Source organism: Ascaphus truei, chromosome 1 (genome assembly GCF_040206685.1).
Source record: "Ascaphus truei isolate aAscTru1 chromosome 1, aAscTru1.hap1, whole genome shotgun sequence".
Classification (NCBI taxonomy): Eukaryota; Metazoa; Chordata; class Amphibia; order Anura; family Ascaphidae; genus Ascaphus; species Ascaphus truei.
Genome location: NC_134483.1, coordinates 388,299,085 through 388,317,876, shown reverse-complemented (window position 1 = coordinate 388,317,876; position 18,792 = coordinate 388,299,085). Strand labels below are relative to the sequence as shown.

The 18,792-nt window shown below is 39.9% G+C and overlaps 1 protein-coding gene across 4 annotated transcripts in view; it reads right to left on the bottom strand.

Annotated features, from left to right (window-relative positions):
• Positions 1–1,928: 1,928 nt before the first annotated feature.
• Positions 1,929–18,792, bottom strand: part of AADAT (aminoadipate aminotransferase) — a 61,587-nt gene continuing 44,723 nt past the window's right edge. For all 4 annotated transcript variants that reach the window (XM_075611484.1, XM_075611457.1, XM_075611475.1 and 1 more), the window contains 3 exons: positions 16,992–17,098; positions 7,660–7,761; positions 1,929–4,404 (listed from right to left, as the gene is read on the bottom strand). In XM_075611484.1, the coding sequence (XP_075467599.1) occupies positions 4,360–4,404; positions 7,660–7,761; positions 16,992–17,098 (254 nt within the window). In that variant the 3' untranslated portion in view covers positions 1,929–4,359. The remainder of the gene's footprint in view (positions 4,405–7,659; positions 7,762–16,991; positions 17,099–18,792) is intronic.

Sequence of the window (18,792 nt, the reverse complement as noted above, 5' to 3'; positions counted from 1 at the left end):
GCACTATACGCGCGGCCTAAGAATTGATATCAAAAGTGGAATCTTTTTCATATAATCCTTTGGATGATTGAAATCTTCATTTGAATGGAAAAAGTTGACCCATAGCCAGGGCGTGACATGTTTAACCATCATCAATGGAATTTTATTATATTTGCCATATTTAAATAACAAAATGTGACATGTATGTTACTAGAGCATTGACATTTTGTAGTACATTTTTATTGAGTTGTGTTATGTAGAGATTATACTATATAATGTCGTTTCTTTATGGTTATGCTTCTGTGAGTGCCCTATTGTATGAGTTTAAAGTGAATATTTCCAGAAATGATGGAAAAGGTTTAAGTGCTAATGGTTAGTGTCTATGAATTGGGGGTGGGGGAAGGGGGTGGGGAGGGAGTCGAGGTTTTCTGGGCACTTACAGTATACTGTATGTACACAAGCGTAGAGTGAAAGGTGTACCAATATACTAGATTATGTCGACCATCACAATACAAGGTGGTTGATGAACAATGTTGGGTAAACCATACAAGTTATATAATTGGAAGGTAAAGAACATGTTAGTGACCCTGTTTATTTTCTGGGTCAGGAGTGTTCACGTTTTAGTCTTTGCAAAAAAACCTAAATATAAGTTACGCACATATGAAGAGTAATTGAATCATCCTCTTCCTACACTTGGTGTACAAAGATCTCAGTACTTACTATTCAGGCAAAATAATTAAATTAACCTATTCCCATTTTTCAAAATATCAATGCTCAGTTTAACTATTCAGTTAACTTGCAGAGATCAAATGTAAGATTGAGAATGGGAACACATCAAAGCTCATCCATCCCTACAATAATCCACAGAAGGAGATAACGGGAAAATGCTGACAAGACGATACAGCTAGGGTGGGGGAAAATGGTGTATGCATGATGCAAGAATGAAGTAGTGTTGCTGTTTCTTCAGGTATATACACCAATGCTTTAGGAGAGATAATTTGTCTTGACCAGGTGTTTGCTCTTTTCACACTGAGACAACACTATACTATTATCCACATTGTTTGCTGTGCTGAAAAATGAAATTTACTTTGAGAAAAGTCTGTGTTAAACTTGCCTGCCTTGAAATACCAGATTGCCAATGCCAGTGAGAACTGGCATAGGCTAATTCTCACCCCTAATTATAACTGGCCAAAGCCAATTTAACCCTGCCAGATGAAGGCTAAGGCCCCGCTCCCTCAGTCAACGCGCCCACACTGCAGACAGGCGGCGCGCTGACAGGCAATTGACCGCGATATGCGGTCTGTAGGGAGCGGGAGGGGGGCGGGAGTGGGAGAGGGGGGCGTGGTAAAACTTTGTGAAGATGGTGGTGCCGTCCACCCCCCCACCTCCACCCCCACACACACAACACACAACACAACACATTTTTCCCCGCAGCTCCTTCCCTGCTCCCCTCCCAAGCCGCCTCCCATCCGTAGCTCCTTTCCTCCCCTCCTTCCCTCATTGGCTGACTGCTGCACCACGTGACGCGTCAGAGCTGCAAATCACTAGGAGCTTGCAGCATCGGCCGGCTTACGCGTCACAGCACGCAGTCAGCCAAGTAGTAAGGAGCCAGCGGGGACCTCCACACTGGAGGAAAGGGGCTGGCGGTCCTCTGCCGCGCAGCACGGGCCGTCGGAAGCAGCGGGACCCAGGCCTGATCCTTACCCCAGGATTCAGCTTTGAGAGGGCGAGTATTAGACCAGGAAAACTTGCACAAAAAACATGCACATGGGATACAGAGGCTGAAATCCAGAAAAAAAATACATTTGAATAATTATTGTTCATTAAAGAAAAAGCTTTTTACAAAAATAAAAAGTACTACAGTGCTCAACACGTTACACTGCTGAGGTATTTTATTTTTACAAGATATAATGTATGGCTGCTTTTAAAATAGTTTCTTCAAAATCTGAGACTTTTAAATCTTTTATTAAGCACTATACATGTGAACCTGGTACATATATTTTCCTGTCTCCTTTTTTTGCCGAAAAAGAAATACAAAATCGCCAATCGTGCGCCAACATGCCACTTATCGTCATGTTTTCAAACTCGTGCTATTCTAGTAGCCCAGATTAGCTTATCAATGCTAATCGCCTGTCTAGAATAGAGATTTCCTCTCAAAATCGTGTCGTCAGGAAAAGTTGGCAAGAGGGTGGTGTTTACTGGGGCAGAAGGGGTTAGTGAAGGGCCAAGTATCTGCTTCACTCACCCCCTCTGCCCTCAATAAAGCTGCTTTAATGTAATTTTTATTATTACTGTGAGGGAGCAGGGGTCTCCTGACCTGAACCGCATTGATTTCAGCCGCGTCGGGGAGCCACTGCTTCCCGAGTTACAGGCCCAGATCTTGGGTACCGGTATCTCCATTATTTAATTCTCCTAGGCACATGACGCGGACGAGTTAAAAATGGCGGCGATACTGGCACCCGATGCCCCTTACCAGGGCCTATAACTCGGGAAGCAGGGGGTTGCCGAGGTTGAAATCAAAGCGATTCAGCTCAGAAGACCCCCTTCTCCTGCACACTATTAATAAAAATTACATTAAAGGAGCTTCATTACCATAGCAGATAGCTGCTACGGTAACTAATGTGTTAAATTTATAATTAGGGTTTTATTACTAATGTATTGTAGCAGGGGGTCTCAGATACAGGCCCCGTTAAGGGGTGCCGTATCTCCTATGCATTTAAATGTTCAGCATCACGTGACCATGAGAATAAAATGCATAGGAGATACAAGCCCCTGTATGGGGTGCCAGTATCTCAGGAAGCAGGGGGTCCCCGGACCTGAAATCAAGGTGATTCTGCTCCGGAAACCCCTTGCTCATCTACACTAGTATTAAAATGTAATTTAAAAAAACACATTTTGGGCGAGATTTGTGCCGAGAGAGTGGCGTCTCTCTCTCTCTGCAGCAGAAAGAACTCACAGGGTGATCCCTTTTCAGAAGGGCAATCTTCACGTCACCGGCTACTCGCCATATTTGCAAATGTTGCCATCACAGGTATTCGGGGCTTTCTGCATTCCATGAGCACCGCTGTAAAAAATGGCTATTTAAAAACCATGGCGTTTTTTTTTTATTGGCGCTTAGTGCATAGGCCCTCAATAGTGCTTAATTAAGTAGTGTAAGAATAATTAATATCTAAATATAATCCCTTCCAACGTGATGAATAAATGTATTCAATAGATATCAGAAATTGAGATACCACATACAATGTGATAAAAAATGTGATAAAGAACATTTAACATGTGACCTTGTGTTAAAACTGTGAGAGTCTGCTGCTGTTCCAATCAAGATGGCTTGGGATCAAGTAAAGCTAGTAAAAAGAAAAAACAGCATACAACTCTCAGTGTAGTAAATTCAATTATATTAAACGAATATATACAAGTGGTAAGAATCGCACGTACATCAGATTAGATCAATAATGCATTTCATGTATATAGCACGTTACCACAACAGCGCTAGGCATGTCTCTGAGGATTAGTCAACGTTCCTCTCTGTAACCCGGTGCTGCTGTGTCCTCGCTGTGGCTTGATGTCCGCGTTCCGTGGGACAACCTCCGTGAGACAAGCGTCCTTGGATCCGGAAGACACTGCTGTGACAATATCAATATATAGAAATAGTAGCCGGGAATGCTCCTGCGCAAGCCCAGTTGTGTACTGGCAAAAACCTCTAAAGGTTATAAAGACTTTGATGATATATTTGCCATACTCCCCATGTCAGCGTGCACGCTACCGATTATAACCCGGCAGTCGTTTTCGCGTGACGTAGGTCTAGTGACATCAGTAGCAGACGCCTTTGAGACACAGCTTGTGCTTGTTTCTGGTACACAACTGGGCTTACGTAGGAGCATTCTCGGCTACTATTTCTATGTAATGATATTGAGCACAAAGCGGAGTCATCCGGATCCAAGGACGCTTGCCTCACGGAGGTTGTCCCACGGAGTGCGGACATCAAGCCACAACGAGGACACAGCAGCACCGGGGTACCGATAGGAACATTGACTACACCTCCCTCTGGGAGTTGACAGCCCGGATAGTGCTGGGATGAGGAGACCTGCATAGCGCCGTTGTGGTAACATGTGCCATATACATGAAATGCATTATTGATCTAATCTGATGTACGTGCGATACTCATCACTTGTACATATTCGTTTAATATAATTGAATTTACTACACAGAGTCGTGCGCTGTTTTGTTTTTTCTTATTGCTTCATATGCCCACAAGTTACTGGTGTTGGCAAAATACTCTGCCACACTGAGATTAAGAGAAGTACAATACAGGTGTCCAGTTCAATGAATGATACACAGATCTCAATTATATCCTAAAGTTAAAGATGTGTTTTTGTTTATTCATTTTCTTTCTTCCTTGATCAACATTGCCAGTCTCTCCAAACCCTAAAAATGACAGAAATATCAATAATATTAATAGTCTCTAAAACACAACATATAAAAATAAATTAAGATTTGTTTCAGAACAATACCATTTAGTTCTGCAAATAATTAGTACAATTCTATATATATATTGTTTTATTTGCTATGTGCAACAGTACCTACAATGGAGAGAAAAAGTTTGTGAACCACAATGATAATAACGCAAATTCAACAGTTTTTGCATGATAGCGTTCTTGAATCGAAACCAGTCATTTCTTAAATATCCAATAGGGTTTATCTCAACTAATTCCAAGTCTATTGAAAAAAAAAATGATGTATGAATTAGAAAAACAATGAGTAATTAAGAGTCAGGGTATGTGCAAAAGTAAGCAAAACTCCAGTTTTATCAGCTAAATTAAAGGGGATAATCAGAATCAGGTGTTTAAATAATTAGGTAGATCTTCAGGGGTGAGTTTGGGACGCTCCACACTATGTAAAGATCAGAAACTTTGAGTTTGGCCTTCACCATACAGGTGTGTGGAATCATGTCACGCCACGATCTACATAAATCTCGGAGGACCTTAGAAAATAAGTTATTGATGCTAGGGACAGGGCCTTCACTGGTTTAAAAAACACAAGCACAAAGCAAGTCTGTAGGCGATGAGTCCAGCAGGAAGCTGGGTAATTCAGCTAGAGTCAATTAGTCAGTCTCCATCCGGCAGGTTTAAATATATGCTACATAAACTGTGTGGGTTCTCTAGCACAGAAGGACTGTGGTGCCAGAGAGAGCCCAAGGAAACAGATCTCTAGCACTGAAGAAGTGTGTGCTACCATAGAGATCCCAGGAAACCAGGCCCTCTTTGCCAGGATGCAGTGGACCCAGGAACCTGCCAGAGGGTGCACCCCAGGGACACCAAACCAGGCCGATATAAAAAGAGCCCCCTGCTTACAGGTATCTTTTACTTTGGAGTCAGAGGTTGGAAAGAGGTCTAGCCTCCCAGTCCTGCAGATAGTAACTGTGAAGTGCGAGTTAGCCCTTACAAAGGAATAGGACTACTTTATTGGTTTTGCATGTTGACATAATGCTCTACTGTTTAAAGCCATGGGCGAAATAAAAGTCAACATTTATTTTCCCTTATAGAAAACGTTTCCCTCGTTATTCCTCTGCACTTTTCTCTTATAATGCTCATCAGTCTAGAAAGACATAAAACCGTCTCTAAGGATTTGGGGCTCCACCAATCCACTGTCAAGACAGATCCTATACAAATGGAGATAGTTCAAGACCATAGTCACTCTACCCAGGAGTGGTCGTCCTACCAAAATCTCTCCAAGAGCAAACTAGCAAATCATCCAGGAAGTGACAAAGAACCCCAGAGTGACAACCAAGGCTCTACAAGCCACTCTTGCCTTGGCTAATGTGAGTGTTCATGACTCAACTATCAGAAAAAGACTGAACAAGAATGGTGTTCATGGAAGGATAGCCAGGAAGAAACCACTGTTCTTTAAAAAGAACATTGCTGCCATCTGAAGTACGCCAAAGAGCACATCGATAATCCACAAGACTTCTGCAACAATGTCTGGACAGATGAGTCAAAAGTAGAACTTTTTGGCCTCAATGAGAAACCTTATGTTTATTTTTTGCCAAACATTGCTTTCATACAGAAAAACCTCATCTTAACTGTCAAGCATGGGTGTGTGATGACTTGAGGCTGCTTTGCTGCCTCAAGACCTGGACACTTGCCATCATTGACACAAACATGAATTCTGCATTATATCAGAAGATGGTAGAGGAGACTGTCAGGACATCCGTCCGTGAGCTGAAGCTTAACTGAAAGTGGGTCATGCAGCAAGATAATGATCCAAAACATACAGGCAGATCTACAAAAGAATGGCTGCAGAAGAAATTACACATTTTAGAATGGCGTAATCAAAGTCCAGACCTAAACCCCATCGAAATATTGTGGCAGGATCTGAAGCGAGCCGTCAATACAAGGAAGCCCTCAAATGTTACAGAGTTGAAGCAGTTCTGTGAGGAGGAATGGGCCAAAATTCCTCAAAACCGATGTGAGCAACTGATCAGCAGTTACAGGAACCGCTTAGTTGAAGTCATTGTTGCTCAAGGAGGTGCCACCGGGTACTTAATCTAAAGGTTCACATACTTTTTCATACATGGATATTGAATGTGGAATCATTTGTGTATAAATAAATGTTGAAAAAGTATCATGTGTGTGTGTAATTTGTTTAATCAGGTTATCTTTTACTATGGGGAAAAGATAAAGATATCCACGTTCGTTTTGTCCCATATATCCACGCTCGTGCTGTCCTGTATAGTACTGCTGTATGTATAACTGTATTCCCCATGCAGCCGTCGGCAGGAGTACTCCAGACTCCTAGGTTAGAGCTCCGGAAGGAGATCTCACAAATACATACAAAGAGAAGAAGCAAAAAGCGCCCTGAAGAGCTGTTGCAAAATGGATTGTGTTAAAAAGTCTTCTGAAGGACAACATAAAATAACATTACAATGACAATGACATTACAAAACTTGCATAAGTGTACAAAATCTGTTTTCTTCACACACCGCCTGCTTAACCAGATCTCCATTACATAAAAATGTACAAAATCTGTAGTATACACGGATTGGGAGATCTGGATAAGCAGGCGGTGTGTGAAGAAAATAGTAGGTCCAGACAACGAACACCGTTAGCCAGATGGAACTGCAAACCTCTCTCAACCGGTCTGTGATGCCACCAATGGGAACGCGTTCGACAACCTCACGTGACCTCTACGCTATTCGCTCTTCATCATCTGGCTGATGGTGTTCGTGGTCCGGACCCATTATTTTCTTCACACACCACCATCCAGATCTCCTGATGTATGTATACCACAGATTTTGTACACTTATGCAAGTTTTGTAATATCATTGTCATTGTAATGTTATTGTATCTTGTTGTCCTTCAGAAACCTTTTTAATATAATCCATTTTGCACCTGTTCCTCAGAGCCCTTTTTGCTTTTTATCTTTATCTATTATTAGGACTTGGATTAAGATCTGACATTTTCCGTTTCAAATATACGAAATATTTGAAAATCAAAAGGGCTTCACAAACTTTCTCACCACTATATAATACTGCAATATTACTGTACTTATTTAAACTATACAGAGGACATGTCAGGTTTCTATTGGAAGGTATACTAATGGAAGAGTAAATTACAACAACTGAATTTAGTTGTATATAACTGCAGAATAGTTAGAACGTAACATCAGCTGCATGATTCTTACCTGATCAATCTGCTCTGGAGATGATATAGAGAAAGAGGCTCTCACATATGGGCTGGATTCTGTGGTTTCAATATTAAATGCTGATCCAGGGACTAGAAGAACCTAGGTGAAAAAATTGTATCTAAATTATACCGTGACATTTGCACCTAAAACTATGTTCAGTTTATGTTAATGTCCCCTTCCTTGTCCGGCTCAAAGAGTTTAACACAAGTTGTATACATACACATGGTCGTTGCAGGCATGGATATGGAGATAGAATAATGATGGGCGCCAGGAACTTTTATATTACAAACAAGAGCTTTATTTACATCCGTTTATAATGCTCGTCATACAAAAGACAAACTTAATTTCAGACCGTAATTGGTGACAAACAATATGGTTACTTTGTGCTTCTCCCCTGGTAGCTCTTACTCCTACGCTGGGGAGTTAGGCTTGCTTGTTTTCCCTAGTAATAGTTAGATTGGCACTCTCACACTCTGCTTTGTAAGATCAGTAGCACCTTACTGTGTACTGAATATTTCATCCATGCATATCGGATTGGTAGTTTGTAAGGACCATCCGGTGGAATCGATCTCATTATGCTCTGGAGATACTACTCTGAGAACTCGTCTACCCGAATAAGAACAATCGTGGGACATTACTATGGTGCCAACTATGTTGGGCAGGTTTCTTAACGGAAAACAATAAATGGTTACAGGATATCCTTAATACATACATACATACATACATCACTGAGGCCCTCTACCTGAACCGCTTCTAGAACAATGGGTGGAGCTAAATATACCCTTCTATCTCCCTATAATAACATCACTGTTCACAAGACCCCTTACACACATGATAGGAAGAGGCAATACCAGAATGATTCCACCCAATTAACCCATCAAGGACTTTAACCCTTTACCTATTGTAGTAGTCACCAGAGGGGGGTCTACATTAGCTATGAAGTATGGCTCATACTCTAAATACGAAGGGGCTAATGCAAAATTCTCTAAGGTTGTAGACAATATTGAACTAGCCTTTAAGTGCTCTATGTATCAAGGCAAAAGTAGAACAATTGTGCAAAACATTTTTTTGCTCTAAAGGTATCATAGGAAATTTTTTTTACTTTAAAACAGAGCGCTACATACATACATACATACATATCAGTGCCAGTATCCGAGCCACGTTTAAATTCTCCTGCATCACGGCCCACGTGACTGGGAGATTTAAACAAAGCAGAGGGATACCAGCACCCCATACCAGGGCCTGTAACTCGGTAAGCAGGGGGTCCTCAGGGGTGAAAACAATGTGGTTAAGCTCCAGAGATCCCCTGCTACAATACTGTGTTATTAAAACAAAATAAAAAGCAGCTTCATTACCATAGCGGCTATCTGCTAAGGTAATGAAGGGGTTAAGCCAGACTATCTGGTTTGTTAGGGGCAGAGGGGGTAGGTAAAGGGGGTAGTTGTGCCATGGTGGGTGGTTAGGCGTTAGGAAAGACATTTTAGCAATAATAGCTCTAAGCAATAAGTTCTTTGACAAACAATTTCAACAATGTTTTCTTTCCTCAGCCACCGCCAAAAAGAGAGGTGTAGCGATTTTATTCCACAGCAGATTCCCATTCGTAGTGGAGCAGACCAAAAAAGGCAGGAAAGGCAGATTTCTGATCCTAGTCGGAACTATTCATGGACAATACTTGACTATTGGTAGCGTATATGCACCATGTGAGTACGACCTGTTATTCTTCACATCCATCATTTTTCAATACATTAAACAAATTAGCCAAAGGCTATACAATCCTAGCTTGTGATTTCAACAAAGCCGAAGACCCTGACCTACAGTAGATAAATCTACGACAGTTAGGTGCAACAGAAAAAGAGGCATGGACACACTTCTCAAAGGGTTGCGGGATAATCATATGACAGACATCTGGAGGGAATTACATCCTACAGAAAAAGGATATACATTTTACTCACATCCATACTCCAGTTACAGCAGAATAGATTACTTCTTTGAATCACACAGACTGGTCCCAAAGATCTCCTTTCCGAGGATCCATGATATTTCATGGTCAGATCACGCACCAATAGAATTACGGTGCTCCCAAATGAATCTAGACAGACCAGGAGCAAACTGGAAACTAAATGAATCAATTATAAAAATCCCAGGGGTGTTCTAGAAGGTTAATACAGAGATTGACCAATTTTTCAGAACAAATCTAGATAGTGTGGATTCCCACATCACCCTGTGGGAGGCCCACAAGGCCACACTCAGAGGCACCCTTAGTATTGCTGCAGGGCGAAAAAAAGGAAAGTGGCAAAATTGCTCAAACTTCAAGCAAAATTAAAAGAGCTATCTGCCCTACATAAAACGAAACAGTAGACCTGACACTTTAAAAGAGTTAAAAGAGTTAAAAGAGTTGAAAGATGTCAGAGTAGAGATAAATATGCTATTGACCTCCCAGGCTAAGCATTTCATGAACTGGTCTAAGAGGAAGTTTTTTGAAAAAGCAAACAAGCCAGATACCCCGTTAGCCAATAGAATTAAGAAAAAACAGGCATTTATAACATACAGGCAATTCGGTTAAAATCAGGTAATATGACCTCCAACCTTAAACTGATCGTGGAGGAGTAAAGAAGTACTATGAAAATCTATATAATGGGGAGAAGGTCATACATAACGTAGATACGAGTCAGGCTCTGAGAGATGCTCTCTTGGATTCGGATCTTCCTAGGTTGAGTGTAGAGGAGAGAGAAGGGCTACAACAGGATTTCACTTTAGAATTAAAACAAGTAATTAAGGAACTAAAACCATCCAAAGCACCAGGCCCTGATGGATTTTCTAATTTATACTATTAAAAAAAAAAGTATAGACTTGCTAGCCCCCCACCTTCTGCGTATATTCAATGCAGTGCTGGCGGGTGCTTCATTCCCGAAACAGATGCTTCAGGCATCTATTTCATTAATTTACAAACAAGATAAGGATCCAACAGACTGCAAAAGCTATAGACCAATCACGTTGATAAATTCAGATATCAAAATTTACTCTACAATGCTGGCTAATAAACAGTCATATCCTGCCTAGACTTATCCATTCTGACCAAGTGGGATTTATTAAGGGTAGGCAGGCGGCAGACAATACCAGACAAATCATTGATGTGATTGAGATAGCTAATACAAATAAGATCCAAGTAATGGTGTGGAGTCAGGACGCCGGAAAAACTTTTGACAGGATAGATTGACCGTATCTTAATGCTACGCTTGGAGCATTCGGTTTTGGGGGTAGAATATTAAAAACAATCAAGGCACTGCATTACAAACCAGGAGCAAGAGTAACACATCAGGGCTTCCCATCTGATCTTTTCCAAATTAAGAGTGTCACAAGACAGGGCTGCCCACATTCACCCTTGTTATTCGCATTAAGCATGGAACCATTAGCAGCCCAAATTCAGAAGAATCCAGACATAACAGAAATTCGAATTAATAACCAAAAACATAAGGTGGCTATATATGCGGATGATTGTATTTTAACGTTCTGAAGACCCCTCACCTCTCTGCCCAACCTGTTCAGTCTTTTGGGGAAATTCAAAATCTGAAGCTCTATATAAAAACGTACCCAAAGAAATGGAAAAATTTATAGATATAACATTTCAATTTTAAATGGCAGCCCCGCGCCCTTAAATACTTGGGAGTTCAAATTACGAATAATTATAAAACCCTATATAGAGAAAACTATCCCAAATTACTTCGAACCCTGAGAGGAGGTATTCAAGCTTGGTCCAAGTATACTATCTCATGGATAGGCAAGATCTATTGTATTAAAATGAACTTACTTCCTCGTATCCTGTATATCGTTTAGACTCTTCCAGTAGCGGTAGTGGGGAAAGATACTTTCAATGTAATATCTAATAACAAAGTTAATTTGGAATTAAAAAAGACCAAGAGTGAAGAGGAAGATCCTGAAGAGACCAACATTAGCAGGGGGACTAGCGGTACCTTGCTTGTTATCATACTACAAAGCGGCCCAATTTTGTCAAATTGCACAATGGCATGTCGACCCTGCACTGAAAACGTTGGGTGGTATTGGAGGGGGAAATGTGTGCTCCCATGGAGATTAATAACCTAAATTTGACTACCCAACAGGATCCATAAATGCATGCGAAAACCGCTCTCTTCGATTACCAGCTCATTAGCAGTTTGGGAGGCTTCTAAATTAGGGTGCTCACTGACTACCAAAAACTCTTTAATGACCCCCTTGTTTGACAACCCTGGCTTTGCTCCGGGTCTGAACAGTAGAGATTTCTCGATTTGGAAACCAAAAGGGTTTTTAAGACTTAAAGATCTGGAGGGCAGAATCAATATTAAAACATTTGATCAAAATCAAATCAGACAAAGACATCCCCAATTCAGAATTTTTTAGATACCTCCAGATAAGGGCATTTTCCAACAAATCTCTGCCCGACCCGCACTGACAAATTTCGAAAAGCTCTGTATTTTAGAAAGAAGACACTAGGGGACTAACCTCTCAAATGTACAAAGTGACCTGTTCAGGCGTGGAGTATTCCCGATAGTTACAGTATACTGTATGTCCCAATGGGAGTCAGACTTGGGAGAGGTACTGGACGAGGAAGAATGGGATGAGATTTTTTTTGGCAGTGGCGAAGAGTTCGATTTGCATGATGTTAAAGAAGAATGAACGCATATAAAAGGTTTTAATGAGATGGTACCTCACCCCATTAAAATGATCAAAATTTATTCCGGGATACTTCCCATTGTGCCATAAACAATGTGGAGAACGGGCTGATCTGCTACATAAGCTATGGTCTTGCCCTTGGAAATGACAATCCATCTATTACTACAATTCGAAATAGAATTTGGTTTGTCTGACATATGAAAAAATTAACCAGTTTAGTTAAAGACCGGCCCAAACGGATATCCCAGTGGTGAACGGTGCCACAGTTCTGCTTTGATAGAAATAGATGCGTCCTCATTTGACTAAGGGAATCACAGTTTAAAGGACATTGAAGATTAGGAGAGTAGAACTTCACCCTAGTAACAAAAATAGGAGATTGAGACAGCATGGGAGAGGATAAGGCAATGGATGGATACAAGGAGATGACAAAGGATAGATGACCTAGACCAAAGAGATAAAAAGAGAACTTCCGCCACGCCCACCTACCCCCTCTTCTCTAACCCCCTCCTCCCCCTCGGGGATTTTGATTTGTTGTGATTTGACAATATTAGTTGATTTCTAAAAAATGCAATGTTATGTCATATGTTTAATATCTGAAAACGCAACAAAAATGTAAGTTTAAAAAAAATAAATAAAAACTATTCATCCCAAGGGAAGTACAAAGGACACGGGGTCATACCTTAATGTTGGAGGAAATTAGATTTCACCAGCAACAAATGAAATGGTTCTTTATAGTAAGGGCAGTTAAAATGTGGAATTCATTACCCATGGCGACTGTGATGGCAGATACAATAGATTTTTCCAAAAAAGGTTGGACATCTTTTTAGAAAGGAAAGGTATACAGGGATACACCAAATAAGTAAACATGGGAAGGATATTGATCCAGGGAGTAATCGATTTCCTATTCTTGGAGTCAGGAAGGAATTTATTTTCCCCTTATGAGATATCATTGGATGATATTCCACTGGGGTTTTTTGTTTGCCTTCCTCTGGATCAATATACTGTAAGTACGGATATAGGATAAAGTATCCGTCATCTAAATTTAACATAGGTTGAACGTGATGAATATTTTTTTCACCCTCCTCTATTATGTAACTATAACTAAGTACATGTATTGCATTTTCATGTCTTTTGAGACAAACTGTTCATTACTTTATCTTCTTGTATAAGTTGTTTCAGCAGAAAGCTGCATGCTTTAATTAACAAGGCATACGCGTGGACTGTTGAAGCACAAACTGTAAAAATCTGCAATGAAAGTAAACGTGTAACCAATTCATTCTTTTCAGGTTGAATAAAGGCAAAAATTGGGTATTGGGGGTTTGGACCCAAAAGCTAAATATCAACTTTGTGTACACATTTAAAACTATTTATCTAGTGTGGGAAACAGAATCGTTCTAACCAATATTATCCTGTCTTCTAGTCGAATAACTGCAGAACACACCTGTGACTAGTAGTTCCTTCAGTTCGGTCGGACAGAATCTGATTTTCTGGGAGGAGTGGCTATATTATAATTACCCTTCCTCTCCACCTGGTCAGTGTCAAATTAACAACAAAAGACAACACACAGAAAAAAAAAAACACTCAATGGGTGGGGGACACGTTTGTGGCCTGCCGTGACTACATCAGAAGAAAGGAGAATATCAGTAGTAACAATTTTGTTTCTTCCTCCCCAAGGTTCCCAAAGATGAAAAAAAAATAAACTCCAGTTTGTAGTGCTCAACAAATATGTGCAGATATCTGACCATTTTGGCAAACTTGATACCCTCTACAACTCAATATGCCGCTTGTCCTTCAAATTAATTACAACACACATCACATTGAAAGGCTCAAAGAACTAGATTGGTCATCACTTGAGTCTAGGCACAAAGTTAATCTCTCCTGTCTTGCCTTCAAATACGTTATGGACAAGCTACCCGCCTATCTGAACAAGCTCCTCACTTCTACCACATGCAGCACTTATCATCTGAGATCTGACTCCAAAAGATGGTTGATGGTCCCAAGGTTCAACAAAGTATCCGGCTGCTCCTCCTCTTACCGTGTACCCCACAACTGGAACAGTCTACCGGAGACTCTCACTTCCGCCACCAGTCTAAGATCTTTCAAAACTAAAAGTTGGCTCACATTTTAATCTGGTCTGTAACTGTTATATACGCCTACAATATATATATTATCTTTAACTGTGCATACACCGTCTTGTACATAATGCACTGTAAAACCCATTTCACTCATTGTAATGATGTATTTGTAACTATGTATTTGTCATTAAATCTCTGTGCCCAGGACATACTTGAAAATGAGTGGCAACTCTCAATGTATTACTTCCTGGTAAAACATTTTATAAATAAACATTTTGCAGCCCAACAAATATCTGCCATGGGAGCTTCTACTCTTTCTGCCCAATACAATATGTTGATAATGCCCTTGAGGAATGAGCCTACACCTTAAAAAGGGTGGTTGTTTCCCTGCCTGTTTCACTTTTCAGGAATCAAATCTCTTGATTAGGTTTGTACTTTGCGAGTTCCAAAAAAGAGAGCATGGAGTCTGTCAGATCGTCTCTACGCCACTTTACTTTCTAATCAAGTCTTTAGACACCTAACTAAATCGAAGTTGAAATTTTCATCTTTATTATTCTTCATTGAATTAGGACAAAATGAAGGGAGAATTGTCCTTGTGAAAGGGAAAAAAGGAAACTTTGGATCTCAACTGGCACCTTTCTGAGGATCATATTAGATAGAGATGTTTATATGAAAGAGCTTGAATTTCTCCTGCCCATGAAGCGGAAGTAGTGGCTACTAGGAAAGCATTTTTCACAGTTAACCACTTACCGTTTGCATTCTGAAGTTAAAAGGGTCTTTGGCAAAGAAAATGTAAAAATAAGATCACAGGGACAAATGATTCTTCTAATACTGGGCCCTATTTTCCCAATAGCATCGAGGAACCTTTTTTTATTAAAAGAATGAGATGTTAAGGATTCCCCTCTAAAGAAGATAATGGCTACCACCTTAATAGAACTTGGACAGAGATTTTTCTCATAGACTGATTAAAGAGAATATAAAATCTTTTGAACTGCAGGCTCCTCTTGACTGTTGTCACACCACCTTTAGAAGGTGGATCACACTCACCAGCTTCGGAAGGTGGATCATTGGAAGATGGTTTTATACACTTGAAGAGCGTGAATTACCTCTGGTAACCGGCTTAGTTTTTACCATTGTCACTCTAGTTGACTCAGATCTGTATGGTATAGTGGATCTTCGGAAATAAAGTTATCTCTGAAATGGCAGCTACCATGGAGGCTTCTTTGCAAAATGTACTAGATCCGTAACCCAGGCCCTTTTGGGCCACAAGGGCATGACCGCTTTTAGGGCCTCATGCAGAGAGCATAGAATTTTAAAATTGGCGAATTTCATAAAAAGTAGCTTTTTTGGAGAGTTTTATTCTCCATATGCAGAAAAGTGCGAATTCTGCTCTGTTTAACATGGATGCGTGTGGCGAGTTTAAATTGGCGAGATGCGCGCTTCAGAAACGTGTAACAACAAATTCGCGCCTTTTTTTCCCCCTTTACTATAGGCAGCGAGCGCCATCTTGCCATCTTTTCCTGGCGCGGCAAAAATGCGAGAATCGCGCCATTTTTTGGCGCGAACAGCCGCTACTTGCCGTTCGCACCTCTCTGCATTCGGAGAGTTTTAAAAATGGCGAGATGGAGGTTCTCGCCAGCCGCGAGGCGAATTTTAGCAATTGAAAAAACAAAATGGCGCGTTTTTCGGAACTCGCCATTTTCTGCCGGTTTCTGCGCGAAATTGTACAAAAAATGGCGAATTTCGAAATAACGATGCTCTCTGCATAAGGCCCTTAATCGTAGATTTTCCTGCCTGATCTTTCACAGGACCGTTGAAATCATTGGAAGTGGGGGAGATAAAAATGTTCCCTAAAGGGAAATTCCACCCCAGAGTCTGCGTCCAGATAAGGTTCGTCTTTCCCCCTAATTGAACAGAGTGGAAACTTAGCATTGGTTCTGGTGGCCATTAAATCTATGAAAAGGTTATGGCCTTGAATGCTTCCCTGTTAAAGTCTCAAAGAAAAGAGGGGGGGGGCGTTGAATGAAAATAAAACTGACACACACCATCCATCTTGTCTGGGTAGAACAGAAAAAACACTGACCAGGAAGAGGGGAAGGATCATTATATACTGTAGCCACTCCTCCAGGAAATCAGGTGTTTGTCCTACAGTACATAGAGAGAGAAGCTTATACCCACAGGTGTGTGCTGTTGTGGAACACAGAATTTATTATTTTTATTTATTTGTAACTCTGCATAGTAAATTGTATCTGCATTGCTCACTGCAGGGAAAAAGGGGGAAAAAATATTTTAAAAAAAAAGGCACTATCAGGAACACCACCGAAAATTCTGTCACTTCCCTTATACAGCTTTAATAAAGTGTCGAGCCAATAACGTTACAGCAGTTACCCATACTGTATTTAGAATACTGTAGCAATTAGACAGCAATTACATCATATCTTATCTTTACAATTTTTTTTATACTGGTAACCACATTCAATTGGTAGAAGGCGAACCATACTGTAAAACAGAAGATAAAACACCAAAAACAATATACAAATACAAGGAACTGAAATACAAAAACATGCATACACCCCCAATATTTACCTCTTTTTGCATAGCTTTTTCCATGATCATCTGATGCGTATCAGCCACTCCCTTCACCTTGATCCATAAGAACATACCAGCTGAAGGAGAGTGCCATTCTGCCAACCCTAATAATAATAAAAAAAAAAAAAAAAAAAAAACACATGGCGCTAAATATGTTTTTTTTTTTTTTTTTAGAAGCAAATCACGGGATAATAAAAGGAATCAGTAAAAACCATAGTGGGGGTTACTCAGCAAAGACTCATGGCTGCAAAAAAATAAAAATGTAACTGCACCAGATTTATTCAAGAAAAACATTCCCACCTGAAACCAGAGATTTTTTTGTTTGGTGCTACACCAGAGTTTTAAAACAGGAAAATCTCACTGGTAAAATCAGAATGTTGTTCCTTGATAAATCCGTTACTGTTTTTGGAGACATTGATAAATGAATACACCTGGATTTGTCATCTAGATTAAATGAGCCATGGTTTGTTCACAGAGAATTTAACATTTTGCTGGTGTTGTGCACCCCTTCAAATAAATATTTATTTAAAGCGATTAAATTATTTATTCATGATCTAGAATCAAAGGGGATTTTCTCCAGCTAAAAGTACTAAACAAAATACATGTTCTCCAATGGTCTTCAGTACTCTATGCGTGTTAAAAAAAAAAAAAAAGAGACGGTAGGTATTTTATTTATAAGAATTCCTCTGGCAGTAGTAATACATAATCACTATAAATATGCCTTCAGCCTCTGAGTGCAACTTTCACAACAATAGTTATACTATAACACTGCAGCTTCTAAAGAATACCAAGCATATGATCAGCCTGACTGGAAAAATCTAAAAAGAAATCAACGAATCCCCAGTGGAATAAATCTAAAAAGAAATCAACGAGTCCCCAGAATAGGCAATGCAAATCGTTTTTATGTTACGTTTTTATATAAAAATATTTTAGCGGTTGTACTAAAAATAAAATGTTTGCATTAAAGCTGCCGTTTTATTTTTTTACATTCCCCCCCCCCCATTAATATGTGCATCAATACAATCCATGCAATGATAAGTAATTAGCTAAATTGCCGATCGATCCGTTCTCCTATGATCGATCGGCGAAGATTCGGCTCGGGTGTTAAAATACCTGTCAGTGTAGCAGAAGAGGACCAAAGTTACAAAGTTCTGCGAGAAACATTATGTGACCAGGCAGTCACTAGATACAATTGGCGCACTGCTAGAGCAAGGCACAAAAATGTGTGCCAGAGTCGGTTTCAGAAGAGGAAGGGGATGTGACTTTGTAAATGGTTGCTATAGAAATTTATTTTTTTACAAAATAATAATACTACATTAAAAATGAAATTCAAATTCGTTTAAAAAAAGAAATACTACAAGTATTTTCTCATAGTACAGAACTTATTTATTAAAAAAAACCACATATATGATATTGCTTGGTCTGCAGCTTTAAGATTTAATTCCTGTTCATGTTGGTTCATCTAACATAGTTCATATTTATAAAATATTTTACAACGAAAGACATATTATACTAAAGGAGCAATATACTCTACTTTTTATTTTAACAAGAACCCTCCACAGGTGAACTGCACTATAATGTTCTCTGGGAACCCCCAGTTTCCGAAATAATTACTGATGAATAGAAATGGGAAAATGTGTCCAAATTCGACCCGTGAATTATTTGTTGAGTTTTGGACAATATTCAATTTGAGGTCAAATTTGTTATAAATTAATCTGTGCAAATGTATCTAGATCCAACGCTGTAGTCACTGCTCCCTTCCTTTCTGCAAAGGTCATAAAATTAGAATGATGAGTGT